The 19,966-nt window shown below is 34.8% G+C and overlaps 1 protein-coding gene across 2 annotated transcripts in view; it reads right to left on the bottom strand.

The window, feature by feature from the left end:
• Positions 1-19,966, bottom strand: part of PIBF1 (progesterone immunomodulatory binding factor 1) — a 123,215-nt gene that overhangs the window by 85,791 nt on the left and 17,458 nt on the right. For both annotated transcript variants that reach the window (XM_035320754.1, XM_035320743.1), the window contains exons 5-9: positions 17,149-17,282; positions 15,114-15,222; positions 10,819-11,000; positions 8,041-8,166; positions 6,111-6,209 (exon numbers count right to left, since the gene is read on the bottom strand). In XM_035320754.1, the coding sequence (XP_035176645.1) occupies positions 6,111-6,209; positions 8,041-8,166; positions 10,819-11,000; positions 15,114-15,222; positions 17,149-17,282 (650 nt within the window). The remainder of the gene's footprint in view (positions 1-6,110; positions 6,210-8,040; positions 8,167-10,818; positions 11,001-15,113; positions 15,223-17,148; positions 17,283-19,966) is intronic.

Raw genomic sequence — 19,966 nt, forward strand, 5'->3', positions numbered from 1 at the left:
GCTTTTATTAACCTTAATGTTTTAAGATTAGGTCTAGCAAGAATTGAATAGGTAAAACACGTATGTATACTTTAAGGAAAATCTTTATAAAATTGTAGTCTTAATTAGGGAAACAATATGAGTATATTTTGGTATTACAACCTTCCCAAGCTATCCTTAATATTTTGTGAGAATTATTTCTTAACAGCTGTACCAAATCGAACTTCAGTTGAAAGATTTCTAGAGCTATAGTCATTGAACATTTCATGCAGAGTAAGAGAATAAATGTGAAAGACTGTGTTCCAGATGTAACAAAGCTCACAAATGCCAGCTATCAGCCTAATTTGTAGTTCCTGTGAGTCTTAACCTGGCAATTCTCTACCTAGTGCTTATCATTCAACACAGCTACAGTGACTGGTTATGGGCTTAAAGCATTGATCCTGGAAGGATGCTATCTTAGCTGAGAATGCAAAATGTTGATATGCCTATAAGTGAACACGCAAAGATTGCTAGGCATGCCCTAGCAAGCGTGCAGTCTTCCCAATGCTACAACCTGTGTATTTGATCAAATCAGCTAATTAAGTTTTTTCCTTTTGTTTATTAAAATTCTTTCCACTTACAGTGGAATCTGAAGTAAGCTTTGAGGTGTCAGACTTTTTTTTTTTTTTTTTTTTTTTTTTACACAGAAACATTATAGAAAGAGAGTCATTTTAGAGAGCAGCGATGTAAAGCCTATGGAAATGTATCCTCAGAAGGGGAAAAAAAAAAGAGTAGGCATTTCGGCAGAAATCACGGATGCACACAATTCCTTTTATTACAGATTTCAGTGCTAATTCTACAGTCTGAAAACAAACCAGACCTAGTCTCCCAGGAAACTGACTTTTTCTTTGCTTCTTTATCATTCTACCACTCCTTCTTTCACTGCTTTCTTTGCATTGATTCTGAGCTTCAAAGAAGGTGTATTTCAGCAATTTCCATGACATCTCCATCTTACCCTTTAGCTGCACCCTGTAATTATCTTTCTCATCAGAAGATGAAGGCAGTTTTTAATGGGAAGTGCGTAGTAGTTACATGGACTATGGCTGAAATCTAGACTAGGTCTAACAATGACAGGAAATGGCTCAGCTTTAATCTGATACAAATCTTTGGTGTTATCAAAGATTTGTTAAATCTTTGATGTTAAATCTTTGTTAAATCTTTGATGAAGATACACACATCAGGCTATAGAAGTCAAATTATCAGAGCAACAACAAATGGTTATTACAACACAAAAGTATTTTAGAAAATACTACTGATGTTAATTGAAACTGAAAATTTTAAGCAGTAGTAATTTTCAAGATCTACTTCAAGATCTCTTCAATGCACAGGATTATAAAGTACTTCATATATAAAAGTAGCGGTCATGTCTAGGGAGTAAAAGGTTATGGCAGTAGTTTTTATATTGGGTTATGGCAGCTTTGGCAAAGAAAACTTTAGGCCTGAAGGTTGTTATTTTTAATTAATTGATTAAAATATTTTATACAAACATTTTTGAAGAGGTTATAGGTTCTTATTTAAATATGAGCAGTAAATTACATTGACTTAATCATTTTAAGATTAGACTCCTGTGACTGCAGTCATCAACATCCAGATTATTAAAACATGTTAGTAAAAGGGGCAAATAATTACTTTTCATGTTTCTATTAAAAATAAATGTATAATGCATCAAATGCTAATTTAAATCACGACATTCCTGCATACTCACAGACTCTAAACGAAAAGAAACATTTATTTACTCAGTAAATTTATCCAATTATTTTATCATCTAAAATAGTAGTCTCTAGGCTTGTTTAAAATTAATACAAAATGTATAAGGATCTTCATTTCACTTAATTTAAATACCCATTTTATAAACAGGATTGATCACCTCTCCTGATCATCTACAAAGTTTAAGACAGATGACTAAAGCCAGATAGCATTAATCTCACCTCCAAATGAATTCTAGAAGTAAGAACTATCTTTACAAAGACCAGACAAAAGGGGGGAAAAAAGATTCAAATATTGAAGATTCAAGGGCAGACTAAGTCTTTAAAACATATATATGCCCTGCACCTGACTGGAAAGCGTTATGTAGGTTAACACCACCATACGGAGAACTCTTTACAGTTTTTTTTTCTTTTCTACTTACAACTACCTAACTTTTTATTCTATTGCACTCTTTATTTGAGAAAGGCACTTCTAAGTAGAAACACTAAAGATACTCCTAGATGTGTTTTCCTCCCTTAAGAGATTATTAATTACTTAAGTAATAGTTTTAAATGGACGAGCTATATAAATATATCCAGAAATGTTTACATAATAAGCCAAAATCTTTCAAAGTCTTTATACAACAAGCCTAAGACTAAACTATTTTTTGTAGTCATCATCCTGACTTTACTCAACCCAACTGTAAAAACATCATATTAAAATGCCCTTTCAACATCTTTGCATATTTAAATACACTAAAAAAAATAAGCCACACGTACATGCTTAAAAATATCTTACTTCCTCATAGACAGAGGCAGTAATTTAAGCCTTTCATTAGCTTTCCTAAAACAGTTTTTTTTTTTTTTTTAAATAGTGCCTACTGCAAGGTTGAAGGAACACTATTGCCATTACAAAGTTTTCTTAAATGTTCTTTTTACTGCATATTTATTAATTTCTCCATTTTTCTACACATCTCATTTTATCATTCCAAAAACAGAAAAAGAAAATCACCTGGAGTAGTACATCACATTAGCAGCAATGAACTTCCCATAGCGGAATACTAATTTTCTTGTTTGGTCACTAAGAAAAATAAGATCTTCTAAAAAAAAAAAAAAATTTAAAAAAATCACACCATCTAGGGATTTCCCTTGTATTCCCAGTGATTCTGATTTTTTTTGGTTTGTTTTGGACAGTTTCCACAAATAAAGCTAAGCTGTACAGTTCTGGAAAAAGAAATTACACTCCTTAAGTTTTAAAGGAAGTGAATAATCAAAGGCAAGAGGCAGCTCTTGTAATATACCCTGAGGTGAAGTGCTCTTGCATGAGTTTACCCCATATTAGACTTTGGATTCCACTTTGAATACCCTGCCATGGGAGCCATTTCATTTTGACCTCTAATCTTATATGAAATTAGGAAATTTAACTAGTAGAAAAAAAGCAATAGGCAGCAACGCTGTTCTTGTTCTGTTTTTCAGTTACGTTCCTGCCCTCTTGCTAGCAAGGACTACTAAAAGGATAACAGTCAATATTTTCAAAACAACACTTGAGAAATATTGAAAAGAAGGAAGAGTTAGAACATATTTAGCATCTACACTTAGCTGTGTAGTAGTAGATGGAACTATTAGAGTTGCTCTCCTCATTCAACCCAGAGACTTTCTATTGAGTTAACATAGCTTTAAAATTTGATATTTTCTCAGTCACACTATGAGCAGTTTGAAGCAAAGTGAAAATGTCTCCATTTGGTCATCAACATGTAACACTGACCACAGTTTAAGCCAAAATATCAAACCCGTTCTTTCATTGTTACATGTAAATGAAATGCACATTCTCACACAGAATTCACATCTGTATATTAGCAAGAAGAGCAACAAAAATTACATCCTGACATCACAGCAATCTACTTTGAGGTCAAAACGACCAATTGTTTATCGATGTAACACTTCCACAAATACTATCACTTCAGTATTTTATTGGGGTTCATAACCAGCTATTTACAAAAAGCTATCACAGAATCAGTAAGCAGAATGAAAATAACTGCACTTGACTAGAAAATTGGCTATTAGTTACACTTCTGATCACAAGATTTGCCAGGGGCTTTAACCAGAATTCAGGCCAGTCAACATTCCACATACTTTTGAAGCTTTCAGACATGTTTGTTTATACAGATTATGATACCAGTGGTAACTACGATGAGTCACCTTGTTTTTAATAAAGCAGAACTAGCTGTTATGATCACTTAAATATAGAATTGGACAATGCAAATGCCCATTTTTATTGTTGGGGGTTCTGCTTATATTAGATTTTTTTTGTTGTTCCACAAAACCATCATATTTCAGTCCACAGTAACCTCAGACTTTGGGGTCTTAAGTTATTTATTCCATCTCATCATGCCAACTTGCTACTTTGCAATTCATTAGGGTAGATAATTTGGAATACATAAAAAGCCACAGTCTTGACACCTGTACTGTGGTTAGCAGGGATACAGTTTTAAAGAGAGACCTACTTTTTAAAGAAGTACGTCTTTTTAATTGTGTCAAGCAGAATTTTCTTCTTTAAAAAGCATAGTCATCTGTGGAGTAACCTAATTCCTTGAGCTCCAACACCAGCACTCATCAACTTGTTTAAAGGGAAGAAAGAAGAGTTTTACTTAATTGGAGAACTTAATTGGAGAACTTAATTGGAGAAAAAAGTTACAGTAGGATGGAGGCATGAGCATTTATCAAGATGATGACAAATAGCAAGTTACTAGTTTTCTTATTTTTCCCCTTTAAAGGGGGAAGCTTATTTCTAAAAAACTTTCAAAATTATTTCTTATGTTTCTGATTACAGGGTATCTTCCCTTCTCAAAAAAACAACGGTATGAAAAAGGTGACACATCATATAAAAAGGGAGTACAGCAGAATAGAAAAATATTTCTTACATGGCTTTTAAATTTGTAAATATAGTAAGAATTATAAAGTTGGTACTTCCATTAAAAACAAGAAAGTGTACGCATTCAAATTATCATAAGATGGACCTATTTTTCAGAAGAGTTTCTAGTTAGATATGAGTTCTGTGAGTCATGGTGAGTCATAACACAGTGAAAGCTGTGAATCTCATCAGAAACATACGGTTGACTTATACTAGCATTTCAGTTTGGTTCAGGAGGAGTTTTGAACCAAGTTTCCTGGTTGTGCCCAGTCAACCAGCTTTGATTTCTATACTTTGATTTTTATGCCAGAGCTGTCATATCAAAGTTTGCTAACTGAATTCTTGTTGTAGAATCTAAGACACCTATAATACTTTCAGCCCGAACTAGAATCAACGTGAAGTCAAACCCCTGAAGCTGAGTATGAATGTCATGTCCCCTAATCCACCCTGTTTACTCTAGAACTATACCTCATGTTTCACACCATAAGATGGTGCTGACATTTTTTTCAGTCCTTTGTGGTTAATGTTGGGGCAGTGCTGTTTCTTCACTAGTATTGCCACTGTAATGCAGGAGTTTTGCATAAAAAACATAAAGCTTTCAATAATTTGCATTTGTGCTTAAATTAACACTTCGTGTGATTACTATGTGCAATTAAAAACAACTCCAAGAAAAAAAAAAGTTCACATAAGCACTTCCTTTGAGTAGATGACAGGGTGGCACACTTGGTTAGTGCACCGACCTTTTCTTTTTGGAAAAAAAGATGTACACTAAACAATTAAACAAAAAAAGCCCCAAAATTAAGGCCATATGACAAACATACCCTGAACAATTTTGATTATGGTCAATAGTTCTTAAATATGCCATAATTTACTAATAATAGCTGATATCCTAAATTTACAAAAAGTAAATACAAGGTGCTGCAGAGCAAGAAGGTAGAGCAAGAAGGTAGAGAATCAGTCTCAGTTCCCCTATACCCATGTGAACTGCACTATAAGTTTGTAAGGACCCTGTATTTTATACACTGACTATGAAAGAGGGAGGAAAGGGAGCAGTAAGAGAAGAAGCATATAGCAAGCTTAATAGTTTATGACTACTGCTCTCTATCCACATTTTTAGAGAAATTATTAATTGAAGTCATCATGGAAGATGTTTTCTACTTTCAACTAAAGAAAAATAAGAGGTTCAGAGTTTAAGCACTGCTACAACGCAGTATGAAATATACCTTTTCTTTCTACAAGAGGCATAATTAAGGTTGCATGTCTTTACAGGATTGTACAAGGTGAATCAAGCATTCACATTGTTACTGCACTGGTAACGGAAAAAAAGTTACTACTAAAATTAAATCTGTGAACTCATTTAAACAAAATTTTTGCAACTGAAATTATTCTTCATAAGCAGAAAGCCAAACCAGTCATTCCTCTTACCTAAAACTCCTTGGATATAGGTGTACTCACACCTTTAGATTTATTTATATGCATTTTTAAAGTATACTTACTGGTCTAAGAGTTGGTCATATTTTCTTAAAGCATCCTTTTCAGCAATAACTGCTCTTTCTTTTTCAGAAACAGCATTATCTCTTGCTTCTCTCAAATTTCTGAAGGAAACAGAAGTATTCTGTCAATATTCTGTTAGGAAAAATACTTTTGTTTCATGGATTACTACTGACTGATCTTAACTACCTAATTCAATTCTGATAGCGCAATAGAGAGCTGTCTGTCTATATGCCTATCCGTTACAATTCACATTACTTTCATATATAGCAACAAAAATAATAAATCCCAGTTAGTCATATAGGTTTTGCATATTGTTGGTGTTTCCTTCTGGTTTCTATCACACTTCTATTGGATCCCACCCCACACCTTATTTTAGCTTCTTGGACTGACTCAACCAAGGGTAAATCAACCATCAATAAATTCAAGGAAAACATCAGTCCTGTCAGACTTCTCAAAGTGAGAAGGAAAAGAGTTAAATATAAGATTAGTTTAGTTTTAATACCTTTCTATGCTCTGAGCTTAAGATAAAACCATCACATTAGTTTTATTTTCAGTCACAGTCAATCAGCATCTTATCACATCACATTATTTCACTTCAAACTGTTTTGCTCCTAATTTGGGCTTCCATCTGTCTCAACACTGAGGGGAAAGCACCATCTTTTGGTGAAATTTTTTAGAAATTATTTTATAAAAAGAGCAAGCACTAGAAATCATTTTTCTTGTGAAATATGAAGTCAAATATAAGCGATTTACACTTCAAAAGTAATTATTTCAAAGTGCGGAAAAAGAAGTTGAGTAAATTGCTTCCAGATGCAAACAAGATTTCCTTCAATTTTTTTTTTTTTTTTTCAGTGATACACAGACCAATGTCAAAACTCAACCCACATTCTAATAATTCTTTGTAACTCAAGACAGATTTGAACAGAGGAAGTGGTGTGTATGTATATGTGCATACATACATTTTACTCACACTTGCAAAACTACAGAGTGATGCAGTATTTTTAATTAGAAACTTTCAGTTGCCTGGAAGACAGACAGCAGAAGTCATGCTTTTTTTTCCACTCTTCAGAGCAATAACAAAGCTACCTATTAGAAGAACAGATGCTAATGCCACAAATATCTTTTTATTATAGTTATTTTCTTCTCCACACAAGACACAATGAGTTTATAGTGAATAGTTGAGTGGCTCCTCCTGTTTTAAAGTGGTACAAGTGGCAAAAAAAAAAAAAAAAAAAAAAAAAAAAACAAGCTCAAAAATAAATATAGCACCAAAAGTCCAAGACCCTAAAGACTTACATATATGCCTAACACCACACATAATTCCATGGAATTTAACAAGACAAGACAAAATACAGAATTCAGTCCACGGCTCTTTGCAGGACTAGGATCTCCTTTAAAAAAAGATTTTATCATTTACAAGAAATGAATGCTTTTGTGAATGATAATGCTCTAAGTCTCAAACAGATTGATTTTAGAAGTGTATCAAAGTCTTCCTGGTTTCTACCTTTTTTTTTTTTTTTTCCCCAGCTTTGCGTTCTGCATCAGTACCTTCCTTTCTAGTTTCCTGGCACAGTTTCAAGACTGTCCATACATCATGACAGGTAAATCAACACATTTTGTATGAATTAACTAACATTGTACATCTAAACAAATTTCAAACCACTAATGTTTATCTACAAGATGAGTTTTAATATTTCTTTTCATTAACATTGTTAATGTCAGTCATTTCATAATAAATGTAATATGGTTATCTTTACCAAACCAAATTGTTTCTTGTTAGCTTTTACAAGATTTTCATTAATTTTATAAGTGAATTTAATTTCTCTCATTTTGTTAATCTCTCATAAAGCCAGTCAACTAATATTGTACCTCAACACAAAACAGTACTTGCAAGTTTCTATTTTAATAAGCTTATTGCCACATCTTATCTACCTGTTTTCACGTTCATACATCTCTTTTGAAGTGCTTCGAAGTTGTTCTATTTCTTGATTTGTTTTCAGTCTTAATTGTTCCAACTCCTCATGAAGTCTCTTTTCATATTCTGTTTTATAGTGGTCCCTATAAATAAACACATAAAATGACATGGGAATTTAAAATTAATTGCATGGCCAAAATATCAAAGCTTCAGGTGCAGCAGTACAAGTACGTTTTAAAGTTTATTTTGATTCTTACTCTTTTCCTGCCACTTAGGCTAGTATGTCTTCTAAGCAACATTGCTTTGCAAATTTACTGAAAATTTTACCAGGAACAAACTTTACAATATGTAAAGTTTGATGCATTTGGCATTGATTTATCATGCAACATTATGTTTAACATTCATGCAGAAATCCTTTGTCACCCTCTACATGAGTGTTTATATTAATTAACCACTTGAAAGGATTTTTAGTTACTTCCCAACGTTTTCTAGCTTCTTCATAAAGGTAAGGGTCAGTAAACTTAATAACTACAATACTGCCATACTGCAAGATTTTGTTGTGTGCTATTTACACCTCATCCTAAGGGTAAAACATTGTAAGAAACACTGAAGATTACATGCTGTTGAAATCTGTGAAATAAAAAGATTTACTTATTTATCCTGTCAATGTTACAAATAAATTAACTAAAATAAATAAATATATTTTAAGTAGCAGACATCAGAAGATTCCAGGATAAATCATCTCATTTCAGAGTAATACTGACACTTAACTACTGTTCAAGAATAATCAATCCACAACGAAGCCACTGGTAGCCATTACAGGTCTGGAAATAAAAGCACATACATGAAGAAATATGCATTTACAGCCATAAAAGGTTTTAGATTCCTTTGGATTTCCAATTGTGGAATAGCTGTTACTTTTTAGAAATCGGTACCTGAACTGGCCAAAAACTTCCACTGAATTAAATAAAAGCATGAAATGATTTACATATTACAGAATGTATGCTGTTCAGCTTTTCATGACTTTTTTTTTTTTTTTTTTAAAAAATTAAGACGCTGAATTTGAGGTGGCTCTTCAAACTAAATATTTCTCCCTTCCTTACTCAAGTGCACCACTCTATAGCAAGGTATTTTGTGAAGATCTTTGATACAATACAGAAGTTAATGACCCCAAAAGCACTCTGTACTGAAGTGTACATTAGAATTTTTTTTTTCCAGTTCTGTATATGTTACATAGCTCAATACATAGAAATGGAACAAATGCTGAAGACCAGGACACAATTCTTAAAGCATCAACTAGCATTATCATCTTCTTTGTATTCAGATGGCAACGACTTGCTATTATCGTTACTACTTGCTATTACCATAACTAAATATCATTTCTACAGTTGCAGAAATTATACTTCCTCTCCAGTAGCAAGACTGTTAAAAGTCAGGAAGGTTCACTGAAAATTTTAGAAGAATCTGCAAGAGCCCTGAACACCCCCAGTGACGTCACCAGATGAAAGTTAAAAGTGACACTTATTTTTATGGTAACTAAAATAAACAAGTGATACCACTTGTTTAAAGGAAATATTCTAAGTAAATAGCTCGACAGACCTGCCAAGAACCTTTTAATGAACACTGAGTTGCTGCTGAAGCAGCTGTAGCGAAAGGAGTAATACTTAATACTAGACAGACTTCTGATAAGCAATACGGACTGGAACCCCATAGCTGGTAATTTCAGTAGAGTGCTCTTATATTTCCATTTAGATTACAATTTGTCTTTTAGTTGTATTATAGGAGAGTCATATTTAGGACGCTTCATCTTAGTTATGAAAGGACACAAGATTTATAGATGTTGTTTGCATCTTGCCGATTCAAATAAAAGGAAGGAAAGTTGAACTGGCTTCATACTCTAAGCTCAAGAGGACTTTCATCCAACCCACAGCTGTTTTGCTAAGGACCTTGCTAACCAAAAGAATGGCTGTATGTTCATTAATGAATTACATATTCAGGCAAATACCTGATATCATTTTGGGGTAAATTTTGAAATAGTATTTTTGTCATCTAGATGTAGGGAAATGTAGATGATCCATGAACTGGATTACCTTTAATTTTGAATAAGAAAAATCTAAATGTTGTCTGAAGCTTTATAGTATAGTACTATATATGTAGCAAGACATATTGGTAAATAATGTAGTATTTCCTATTTGACATCCTGTGCATATGCCAATAACAATTCAAATAGCATAAAAATTTGATACTATTTACCACATTGACTAGCATACAATGATCAATTTGTTCCTCAAGGCTACTGTTAGAATATCTGTATTCAGACTTGAGATTCGAAAGACTGAGAGCTCATATGAAACTATGTCCTATTTTAAACATTTGTGAAAATTAAATATATTTTGTTCTATAAAAATGGTTTAGATTATCTTTCAAATATTCCTGTTTTTAATAAAGGTCATTTGGTAATGAAAGAGGTGAAACATGCACTTAGAATATTTTTTCTTTTTTGCAATTACTTAGTTACCTTACTTAATCTCTATATACAGAGAAGAGCATCGTTGCCGCAAGCTTTCAATACTGAAACCTTCACTGCTGTAGTCTTATATCAAAGTTTTAAGAAAATTTTCCTTATGTATAAAAACACATTAAAACCAAGAGTAGCATTCTATTTCTAGTTACACAAATATAGGCTAGTTTTCTGGAGGCTAAGAATTTTTATTTTTAAACAGGATTTGTGCAAGAAACGAGGTAAAAGTTAAATAATTTGACTGCCTGACAGAAGTGAACACACACTAGCTTACCTGGATGCAACATATTTTTCATACATTTCTTCTCTAGCTTTTTTGGCATCCTCTAACTGAACCTGAAGTCTTTCAAGACGATCTTCTTCATGTGCACAGCGAACACTAAGCTCCATGTTCTGGCGATTAAGATAATCTTTATCTTTTTGCAACAGGTTTAGGGATTGTTGTATGGTTGTCAGCTATAAAAGGCATTAAAAAGAACACTATAACATGACCTTGTAGATAAATATTTAACCAAAATACACATATTGATTTTTTCCTTTTGACTCTCTTCTACGAAACACCCAAACTGAAAAAAAAATATATAATAATGTTTAAGTTGGTGAAGCTCAACACTCAAAAAAGACTTGAATAAAATTTCAATTTTATGAATTTTCATTATTTTTGATAGTTGGCACCTGAAGAGGTGTAAAGTGCCCCTTAATATTCCTGTGTATGTATATAACAGTTAGCTATTGAATAGTGACTGTACTGAATGATACTGATAGTACTAAATCAGAAATGATACATAATAATATGATTGTTGGTACAAACCCATCATCATACTGGCTACAATACTCTCAGAAATAGAAGTGAAGGGTTTAAAGGCAACAGATTCATTACTGCTCAATAAAGAAAAGGCAAAACTGATAGTTCTTGGGTTGAACTATGATTGTCATGGACAAAGTAATGTTCCAGGCCAGGACCAAGGGCAAGGAAGGTTATGCATCCTTTGTTTTCACCTTTGTTTAGCAAAGCATTGCTACAGATAGCTGTAACTGGTCTCCACATCTATTTGATATTAACGTCATCAGAGAACAACCACAGAGCACAGTGACACTGGTAAAGAGTGGTCCAATTCTGTAAACAATAGTAAAAGGCACTTTTATCAACTCCAGTAATTTTAGAGTGTAAGCTCCCAAGGATGTCACATGTCAAGTTAAAAGAATGAGAAACGAATAACTTATGAGAAACATGTCCCCAAAGACATTAAAACATTCTGTACACATTTTAGATAGAATTAGTGTCTCCTCAGTCATAAAAGCACGAAAAGGTTACTAGCGTGAGAAATTTGAGTAAACCACATGAAGCAGGTAGTTTAGCATCTGAAAACGCATAGGGAAAAGAATTCTTAAGGCACAGTTCTCTCTATTTGACCACTTGCTGAACATGAACACCACTGTGGGTAAGGTGTAAATGCCTGTTCTATACTTTAATGGGGAAAAAAAACACACAAAAATACCCTCTCAAAGTAACATGTTATATGTACCATCTACAGTGATAACAGATGTTATGGATTACTACTTGAAGAAAATGTAGGAGTTCCTACCCCCTCCTACTCCTCCCTCCCCTGGAATATGTACTGTATAAACACTTATGCTTGAAGTGGTATTTTAGTTTAAATTAGTACTACTTTTATTCCCTTTCAGATTTACTTAGTATAAAATTAATGAAAAAATGTTATTGCTGCTACACTTCAGCCTTTGATGCCTACATGCATCTCTATGTACATGACAATACTTTCTTGGCCATTGTTGCATGATGAAAACAGACCTGCATTTTGATATCCTCTTACAATGCTAAAACATCAATGAACAAACAACTTCACAAAGCCTTTAGAATGCTATAGAAGAGAAAATAAAAGAATTTCTAACAAAACATCAACTTGTTCCCCATTTTTTTTCAGTTCTCTATGGCTACCTGCAAAATCAGGCAGAAGAGTACTCTCTTAAGTGGTAGGTATAGTCACCATTTAATCTTTAGCACTGTTCAGAGACCCTAAGGAACACAACCTCCTTTGAATTTTCTAGGAAGTAATTGGTCTCATTATGCCACTGTCAGCACACAGAGATTCTCCACTTGATTCTTGCCCAGACGAGTACAGGACTCGAGAGTAACCTTCTCATTCAGTGTCTCTTACGTATCGCATTAAAAGAAAATAAAATTCACAAGATTTATTCAGAACAGCCAATCGTTTCCCTATTCTTTTTGGTGTTTCCTGGTAAGATTTCTATACATAAACCCAGCTTGAAAAGTAGCCTTAGTTTTGCACTGAAGTTGCACTGAGCTACAAATCACCTGAAAATTAGACAATGGTAATAGAAACTGATAAAGTTTCTTTCTTGAGATTCAGTAAAGCAAAAACAAAACACCACCTTTTTCCCTCCTGAAAAGCTGTTGCAATGTTATATTACCCCAGATGAAGAGAAAAACCCTTTAGTGATTTTTAAAGTTCTGGATGATTCACTCCTAACTAGCTAACTTAAGGTAAAACACTAATCCTGAAGGCTCAGTGAACAAATCCTCTCTATAAACAATCTAGATGCAGAAATAGTGATAATGGATACTAAGCAATGGAAGCTTGTAGTGGCATAAGCAACCAAATCCTATAGATGAGACAGTGGATTTGGAAACACTAACTATATGTGTTTCTGAGTTTCTTGACCCAAAAGTTATCATACGTGCTCCATAGGGTGCTATCACTGAACCACTGTGCCTCTTGGATGAATAAATTAATGAACTGAGAGGCAACAAAGAAACGTTTCTCTTGACCTATCAGGCCTCTGGCTCTTGGAAGGTCTTTAGAGCGGAATTTCGTTGTGAAATACTAGTGCCATGAGATGGCAATGTCTGAGACTTGCGTGAAGTGACTGACCTAATGGGAATCAGAACTCACTAGAACCCTAAGAAAGGTGAGAATCCCTCTGTATCTGACAAGGCATTTATTCATCTTCCCAACAGAAACACTTTCAAAGACTAATGGAGACACTTCGGAAAAAGAAGTCTACCAGCCTAGTAGACAGTCCTGCCCAAAAGGCAAGCAGCACTGGAATTCTTCTCATCAATAGAAAGTATCATAGAAAGAGGAGGTCCAGAATACCGGTGTTTTTATTCCTGACACAGTCCTAAGTTCTACAAAGTGAAGGAAAAGTCAGTAATGTTTCGTTTACCTAAGAGTCACAAAGAAGAGAAAACTGTGTATTCCACATACATGACAAAACATAAGCCATAGGGTAGCTCTGCCCTATCGTCACTACTGGTCAGAAAGATTTAAACTAAATTATAACTGGTTTTGCACCTTTTGATAGAGAGGGCATACTCACAGCATTCAGCCTTTGGAAGACTGAAATGAAGAGTGAGCTAGAGAGCTAGGAACACGGCATGTACACACACCTAGGGAAAAACGCAAAGCATATGAACAATGCTGAAGGAGCTGGCCAATATCACTGGTGAGGGTGCTCTCCTGCTTGGAAGACCACAGCAAGTAAGAAAGCCTTCTGACAACTGGAATACATCTTCAAGGTATGGACCAAGCGGTTGGACTACGTAAGGACATAAGGACTATGGCTTGGTCAAGCCTAATCTCAGTCCCTTCAAAGATTATGAAGCAAATCAGCCATGTCCATGCATACGGAAGAATAGGTGACTAGAAACAACTAGCATGGATTTACCAAAGTCAAACTGTGCCTGTGTCTGGCAAACCTGACAAGGCTGGCTCCCTGGATGGGCAAACAGCTGTTAGTGTCATTTACTTGGACTTTTGCATAGCTTTCAGCTGCCTCCCATAATAAACATTTTGCCCCTTTATGGTAAATCCAGCAAGATATGGCTTGCATAGGTAAGTAAGAGGTTGAACAAATTGAACATAAGCCAGAATTGCATCCTGACAGCAAAGAAAGCCATGTACCTTGGGGCTTTGTCCCATTTTGGGCTCCCCATAAAGATAGACATTAGCATACTGGACCAAGACCAGAACTCTGCCAAAATGGTCATAGGCCACAACACGTGAAGGGACTCAAAGAACAGGGTTTTGTTTCTTTGTTTGTTTTCCCCTTCTTCCTTCCCTAGCTGCCAGCAGAGAATTCTGGACAGGGAAAATCTTATTGTTATCTTCATCTGTATGTTATCTTCTATTTATCTGTATTGTTATCTTCATCTGGAACACAGAAACAGGGGCAGACTCTCAGAAGTGCACAGTGACAGGACAACAGGCAATAGCAACAGCCACAACACCTCTGACTAGTACCAAGATTTTTTCACAAAGAGGATAGACAAACAATGGAATGGGTTGCCCTGAAAAGCCACGGAATCCCCACCCTTAGAGACATTAAAAACTTGACAAAGCGGTAAACAACCTGACCTAAAGTGGCTCTAGCCTGCATGGAGGGGTTGGACCAGCTGGCCTCCCAAGGGCCATCTTAATATAAATTATTCCATGGTCCTACAGATGCTTACAGACTTGACTAGACAAAGAATCAAACTCCTGAGTTGAAGAAAGAGACAGTTACTGAAATACGAAATTTACAGTTTACCTCTTTTGATAAATCATTTCTTTCTTTAGCTTGTGCTTTATGAGACACCTCTAATATTTCATATTTTCTTCTGAGTTCTGACAATTCATGTTCAAATGCATCCCGTTCACTGTTAAAATAAAGCGAAATTGTTAGACATGTAAAATGTAATGAACAAGAGTCCTATGCTTTTGTAATTTCTCAGTCTTCTTTCCGTTCATGACACTGAATTCTACCATCAAGTCAAAGGGCAGCTAGTGATAATCTAACCTTTTTTAGTTATTAGCACTTGCAACAGTGTCTTATTATAGGAAAGAGTTTTCTTCATTTAAGTATTTAAACAATGATTCTAAATTACAGTATACTAATTCTGAATCCCTATCCTAAATTATTTCATCCTCTTCTGATTATTCTTCTTTAGTGTAACTTTGGGTTATACATTTCATTGCTAAGAGGAGAAACCCTTATCTAGCCTTCTAGTTTTGTCAAGATTTAGATGCTATTTCCCATGACATTATCCTGAATCTTTTGCAGATATTGAAGTTGGATAAAAACTGAAGTGACTTCCTTCCCATATTCCTAATCATACAGAAAGCGAAGTACAGTTGTTCTCAATTGTTGCTCTCCCCTGTATACAGTCCCTTGACGCCAGAGGAAGTAACACTACTCTTCTCATGTTTAAATTATACATCACATGTCTGCAAAAATTATGTTGCTGTCCTGAATAACAGTGCTTCCCATATGCACAAAGAAGCAACTCTATGTCACCACTGTATCTGACCCTGTCAGAACAGTGGAATGAATGAGCCAGTATAAGCCTGCAGTTTGGAAAAAAAGCTGACAAGTTTTATATTAAGCATAGCATAGCTTCAGAACTGAGATAACTTGCATTACACCAGAACCAGAAGATTTAACACAACATTTTTAAAGGCAGAAATGAGCCTGGAAGTGATTAACTCCCGCAATGCTCCCAAATATCCTGATGCAGGCATGCCAGTAGTGCTCCTTCCCCTCCCTTTCGTCTGTGCCTACCTAGATGAATACAACCTACTCTCTCAAATATAGTTTTGGCACGTTCATTCATGCCTTTTTCAACTCAAGACTATTTTAAATGTACACTGTTAAACACAGGGGCCATTCACAAGAAAGTTATTACAATCCACTTAATAAGATGCAGTTGCACATGGGAAGCAAACCATAGCATCAATCTATCCTATTTGCAACAAGCTTCCAGGTAGATTCCAAGGTTGTTTTAGCATATATGGCTGTGAACAGTTATCCAGAAGACAGACCCTCTTTCAAATGAGTTAGTGGCACAGTCATTTGTGTCAATAACTGTACCTGAGCTTATGCAGTATTATACAACAAGGAACTGACAGGGTGTTTTCTATTCATAAACCTCATTTTTGAATCCGTTTCCCAAAAAATCTGCCAAAGGCCAGATTTCATGTAGTCGGAAGCACACTGAAAAAGCCATCGGGGAGCCAGACTGTGAAGTATGTGTCTGAGCGTATTTATAAAAAGTCCGTTTTCACTATTTTGCTTATGAGATGGCCACTCAAAGCATAGGCAAGAACTCTAAAATTTGTATTTTAAAAATGGAAAGAGACACTTTTTTTTGTTAAACATTAATTCCCAAGGTCCTACACTCTTAATTCACTGTGCGGGCACCCTGCAGTAGAGCCCTGGCCATTTTATTAGATCACAGCTTTTAAGCTTTAAAAACTAGTATTTTTTCCTAAAATGTTTGACATTGACAGCTCCTATTTCTATAGTTGCAATGCAACAGGTAGGCTCTTCTGAAAACACAGGAAATTGTTGAATAAACTTTTAGGAAGATAATTTGATGCATCAGATTTTAACCTGTTTTTCATTTTATGACTGCAATGTTTTATGCGACATAGCTGAGTTATCAGTGGACAGGTAAGGTAAAATAAGTGGCACACATGAGCCAAAAATCATGAAATGAAACTTCAACCTTGATTGACTAAACTAAAAAGATTTTAATCTATTAATATTTGTATATTAGTAGAACATGAAGTTTAGAAATACCTACCATTTTACTTTATCATAATTCTCTTGTCTGTAATCAGCTTGTTGAATCATCTGCTTGGTATCAGCCAGTTCCAGTGTTAAACGCTGGCATCTGACCTCCAGTTCTGACCGACTCCTTCTCTCATCTTCATAGCTCTAGAAGGCAAGACATTTTAAAGTGACCACAGCTATACTTATATTTACTTAAAACAATCATGGTCCAAACATTGTGAAGTCCACTTATATACATTCAAGTGGTAGTATTTTCATTTGTCTCAGTATTTGGCAATCTAGCACACACCACAAAGTAACCAGCTATATGGATAGTCAAACTTATTTTTATCTTTTTTAACCGGTTGATTAACATACCTATTTTTTTCCTAATGCTCCTGTCCATTAGTGCAACTTCTTAAACCAGTAGCCCTCCTATACACTACACATTTGTAGTACACTGGCTGTAACAGGACAGAAGTCATACCACCTATACATTTTCAAAGCCAGTCTGTTTACAAAGATACTTGTTGGTCCATTTGAAAAAAAAAAAAAAAAAGAAGAAGAAAAGAAGAGAAAAGGAGGAGGGGAGGGGAGGGGAGGGGAGGGGAGAGGAGGGGAGTGGAGAGAAAGAGTGTTGGTCATTCAGAAGCTTTGGGAAATGCTCTGTCAAAATTTCAGATGGTTATTCCCAAATTTCATCCGGTTGCTTATGCTTGCTGAAAAATATCATTCAAAGTTTTGGTGGAGGAACAAGAAAAGGAAGAGAAAAATAAGGGGAAAAAATGGTGCTTACTTACTGATATATCCACATTAATTTCTGTTTTCCTCTCCAGATACCTTAAAAGACTATTATGAGAACCAGAAAATAGGACCCAAGCAAGAGAACACACAGAAAGCACCTTATTCCTTATGAAGATAAAGAGAATCCTTAATCATTGTATTATTCCCTCCACCCCCTACAGGAACAGCAGACTTCTTTACCTTAATCCACAATCTTCACTCAATTTCTCAGATTTTTCTACAAAGTAGAATTTAATAGTACTTATTTTCAGAAAGCTTACTTGTTTGCCCTAAATGCCATACTACCTCATTTCCTTAAAATAAAATAAAATAACATTACTCCATCTACACTAGAGAAAAACTGATAGACGAGAATTGCTTATTAAAACTTTGATAGCACCCCTCAGGCATCTATTTTTTTTTTTTTTTCCCCTAGGAACCTAATTCTATCATTCTTCTGAATTGACACCTTCTATTACCATTTCCTAAGCCAATTGACAGCATCCTGAACACTCTCATATAACGATACATACAGCAGTCATGTTTTGCTGCTGGTATTGTTCACTCCTGCAGTGTGAAAAAATCATTTACATTACTACTAAAATCATTTATGAGAGAAAAAAACTGGTAATGGCCTGTTAAGTATTCACAACATGAGACGAAAATAAGTTAAATGCAAGAGGAAGATTATCCCACTATTTGCAAAGTTTAAGAAATTCATGATTTCTGTTTTAATAATATCCGATTACTACATGAGATTAAACTAAAATGGACTTGCTTTCACGGTAATTACAGAGTTCTCAACTGCATTTCCATCCTGTGGGGGAAATGCTCTTTTGCAGTGGTAATTCTGCACAGGAACTCCAGATTTCTTATCTGGGGACAAATTTGTTCTGAATCTCCATTTTCTCTCTGTAAATTCCACTCCGAGCTAACCCATCTCCATTTGTAATTCATATCTTCTAATACTCAAATCAGCACACTGGTTTTCAAACGCTTTTCTCAGAACATTGCTGAATTCTCTTCATCCCCCCCCCCCGCCCCGATGGTTTATACGCGACAGGCTTGATAATCAGTAACGGATGCGTTAGTTATAATGCAACTATCTAGTTATATCCAGTGGACATCACAAGATTGTTCTTACAAGGCCAAATGACTGCCTTAAGATGTGACTATAGAATCAATCATTACTGCACTATAAATTAATTTTGCAGTCAGCAACTTGAATAAGTGTTTAATTTTTCAAAATTCAACTACAAGCTATGCTTTGGACAGGCAATTAAAGAACATTAATTGTCTTTAGTTAGCTTTTAATAGACAAGAAAAGTTCACAACAACGGGATATATAGACAGCAGGACATATAGAGTGGGTGAATCCTAGATATGGCTTGCTAGGAGGAGCAAATACAAGGATAATACTCAAGGATAGGGATGGAAATGTACAAAGAACACTCTTTCAAACGCTCACCAAACTCAGAGGCACCATAGGAAAAACCTAACAGAATGCCTTTTGGAAAAAACACCTAAATGCTTGTTAGACATTACAGAAATGCACAACTGACCTACTAATCTTACTGTAGGTATGCTGTTGACAAATATATTTCACAAATTTGCGACTTTTACTTGCTCTAAAATCACATAGATCACAATTTTACACAAAATCACAGCTTTAAAGTGTTTTCCTGAAAATTTTGGAAGACAAATCAGTAAGAATATGTAATCTATAGACACAATTGTTATTCATCCTAATGTACTGATATGTGTTGCTTATTTTTAGGTTTACCCTAATTAATGGTATACATTAAACAAGCCAGGACTATAGAAGAGTGTCTATAAGTAATCAATATCCTATAATTTCTAAAGATAGCTTTATAACAGTAAAGCCTCTGTCAGATCTTTTTTTAAAGTTGTTGCCTACCACTTAAATAGAGTTTCAAATATGGAACATACAGGTGCAAGTACGAGTGCAAACATGACTCATCTTGCAATAGGATACGGTGGTAAGGGCACTTGAAAGTTAAGTGCAAACTGAAAGGTTAAGTTTTGATACAATTCCTTTGTAGATA

This window comes from Oxyura jamaicensis, chromosome 1, assembly GCF_011077185.1.
Source record: "Oxyura jamaicensis isolate SHBP4307 breed ruddy duck chromosome 1, BPBGC_Ojam_1.0, whole genome shotgun sequence".
NCBI lineage: Eukaryota > Metazoa > Chordata > Aves > Anseriformes > Anatidae > Oxyura > Oxyura jamaicensis.